This window comes from Salmo trutta, chromosome 16, assembly GCF_901001165.1.
Source record: "Salmo trutta chromosome 16, fSalTru1.1, whole genome shotgun sequence".
In the NCBI taxonomy this organism is placed as follows: domain Eukaryota; kingdom Metazoa; phylum Chordata; class Actinopteri; order Salmoniformes; family Salmonidae; genus Salmo; species Salmo trutta.
Genome location: NC_042972.1, coordinates 24,262,494 through 24,264,665, shown reverse-complemented (window position 1 = coordinate 24,264,665; position 2,172 = coordinate 24,262,494). Strand labels below are relative to the sequence as shown.

The following is a 2,172-nucleotide window of genomic DNA, read 5'->3' as shown; positions in this document are numbered from 1 at the left end:
TAAACTGAACAGAAATACACTCTCTTCTACCATTGTCTTAAATATATTTAATGGTCTCGTTGCAAAAGTTAAATTGTCGCAAGGGAACTTTTATTTATTTATTTTATTTCACATTTATTTAACCCGGGTAGCAAAGATTATAGCAAACACCACTGAAATGGAATTGGTGCTCGCTAGCTTTGCAAATTCAGCTATTGTTGGAAGCCAGCCAATATGAAACAAACTATTAAAATTATAAAAGGTTGCAGCATATGTTGTGTAAATGGTGAACTCATACAGCTGTCAACTCTTGTCATTTTAATCCGTTTCACATTTGCTAGCTACCTTTTAGATTGAAGCCCAAATAGAATGATAAAAGATAAGATGATAGAAGCCCATCTCCTACTGTAAATAACCTACACACTGTGTGTGTAGCCAGCCAGCCAGGTAGAAAAATGGAAGAAAAATAAGACGGACATCAGAGTATTTTTCAGTACACCAAAACGCAAGGTAAGAACCCTAGTAGCCTAATATCTCAAAGACTAGTTGATAAAATGTTCATAAGAAAGAAATGAAATTCTAATGGAAATGTTTCACAATGATGTCATTAGGCAGAGCAGGCAACAGATAGCACACAGACAGCAGAGTTGGGGACAGATATGCAGGGACAGACTGGCAGAGACAGGGAGTCTCAGGTAAGTTTGTTGAGTCTTTGTTTGGCAACATTATGAAAGGTTCTCCATTTTTTGGACTTGTAAAATAGGAACATAATTGGAAAATGCCATGGATACCCCCACTCTCAACTTAAACTGGTGACTGAACTAAGATTTGTTAAAGGCAATGGTATTGCTGTTGTGATTAGTTGTGTAGTTTTGGGTACCGGTAGTTAGGAGTATGGCAAACACCTTATTTCTTTGGTTCCTCAATATACATTTACCATATTACAATGTAGGCTATGTGTTACCCCTCAGGAATTGCTCTTGAGAAAATTTTATGTAATTGTCCCCTCCAAAGTTGATATCATATTTTCTCCCCTGCACCACAGCTCAGATATAACACCCTGAGAGGGACACAGACCAATGGACAGACATACAGGTAAAACACTCAGTGTTGCTCTGAGCCAATGTCCTTGAACAAGAAGTCTCTATAGTGTGGTGTGTGTGTCAGTCATTCACTCCTACCTGTGAGCGCAGCCGTGCAGTTCAGTCAGTCCTTGGTGCCCTGCCTTGGAATGAAGCGCGTCCACATTCTGCGTAACCAGCCAGTGGACCTTTCCCTGTTCCTCCCACTGCTGCAGGGCCAGGTGGGCAGAGTTTGGCTGATGAGAGGAGAACTGTGTCCAGCCCACAGTTCCTAGCCCAGTAGAGCTGACGAGACTGGGCACTACATATATACTCTGCGTGCTGCATATGTCGCCTGTCTTTGCGAGCATAGAGACCCACCCCATCTGAGCGGTAGTCTGGGATGCCAGACTCTGTGGAGAGCCCAGCTCCAGTGATGACGAAGAGGCGTGTGGCACGAAAAAAGGCCTGTAGCCGCTCCAGGGCGTGGGCATTGATGGTGCTGCTGGCGGGCACGAAGCGCTGGATACTCGCGGGAACAGATGATGTTGCCCGCCTCCCAGGGGCCGCACCACACAGTGTCAGGGGTCTCCTCAGCAACTGCATCTGCATTCAGAGTACGTAGTAAGATTTATGCTTTTTGAGTATGTTGTTGTTTTCGGATACACCTTTCAAAAAAAGGAACCTGTTGGGATCAAGTGTTTCAGTGGGTAAGTAACTCCATAAAGTGAGAATGTCTAGAGAGCAAATGTCACTCAGACCAGATGAGATTATGTCAATTAAGGAACACATGACAGGTGTAATGATGCCTCATCACAAGTTTGTTACATCTCTCATTCAAAATACAATATTATTAGGGTCACCAAGCGATAATTATAACTCCTAAATTCCTAACTTGGCTTTATCTGACTCAGTAATTGTTCACTTTGTCTGTTACAGTATTCGACCTGTAAACATATAAAACGCTTTAGTCAAGACCAACGTTTTGTTTTTCCGAAATCTGGCTTATCATTGAACTCGTCATCAGCTGGGAACCCCTTCAATTTGATGAGATTTTTTTGACAAGGTTAATTGGAGGAAAACCGATAAGCGTACAACCGCAACAGGCATAAAGTACACATTGAAAGGAGCT

The 2,172-nt window shown here is 42.5% G+C and overlaps 1 protein-coding gene across 1 annotated transcript; it reads right to left on the bottom strand.

Moving 5' to 3' along the window:
- Nucleotides 1–1,134: 1,134 nt before the first annotated feature.
- On the bottom strand, nt 1,135–1,646 carry LOC115150362 (NAD-dependent protein lipoamidase sirtuin-4, mitochondrial). Its single transcript, XM_075074234.1, is given in 2 exon segments — nt 1,135–1,328; nt 1,330–1,646. Coding segments are annotated over 2 exon segments (489 nt in total). The 3' UTR covers nt 1,135–1,156.
- Nucleotides 1,647–2,172: the final 526 nt, after the last annotated feature.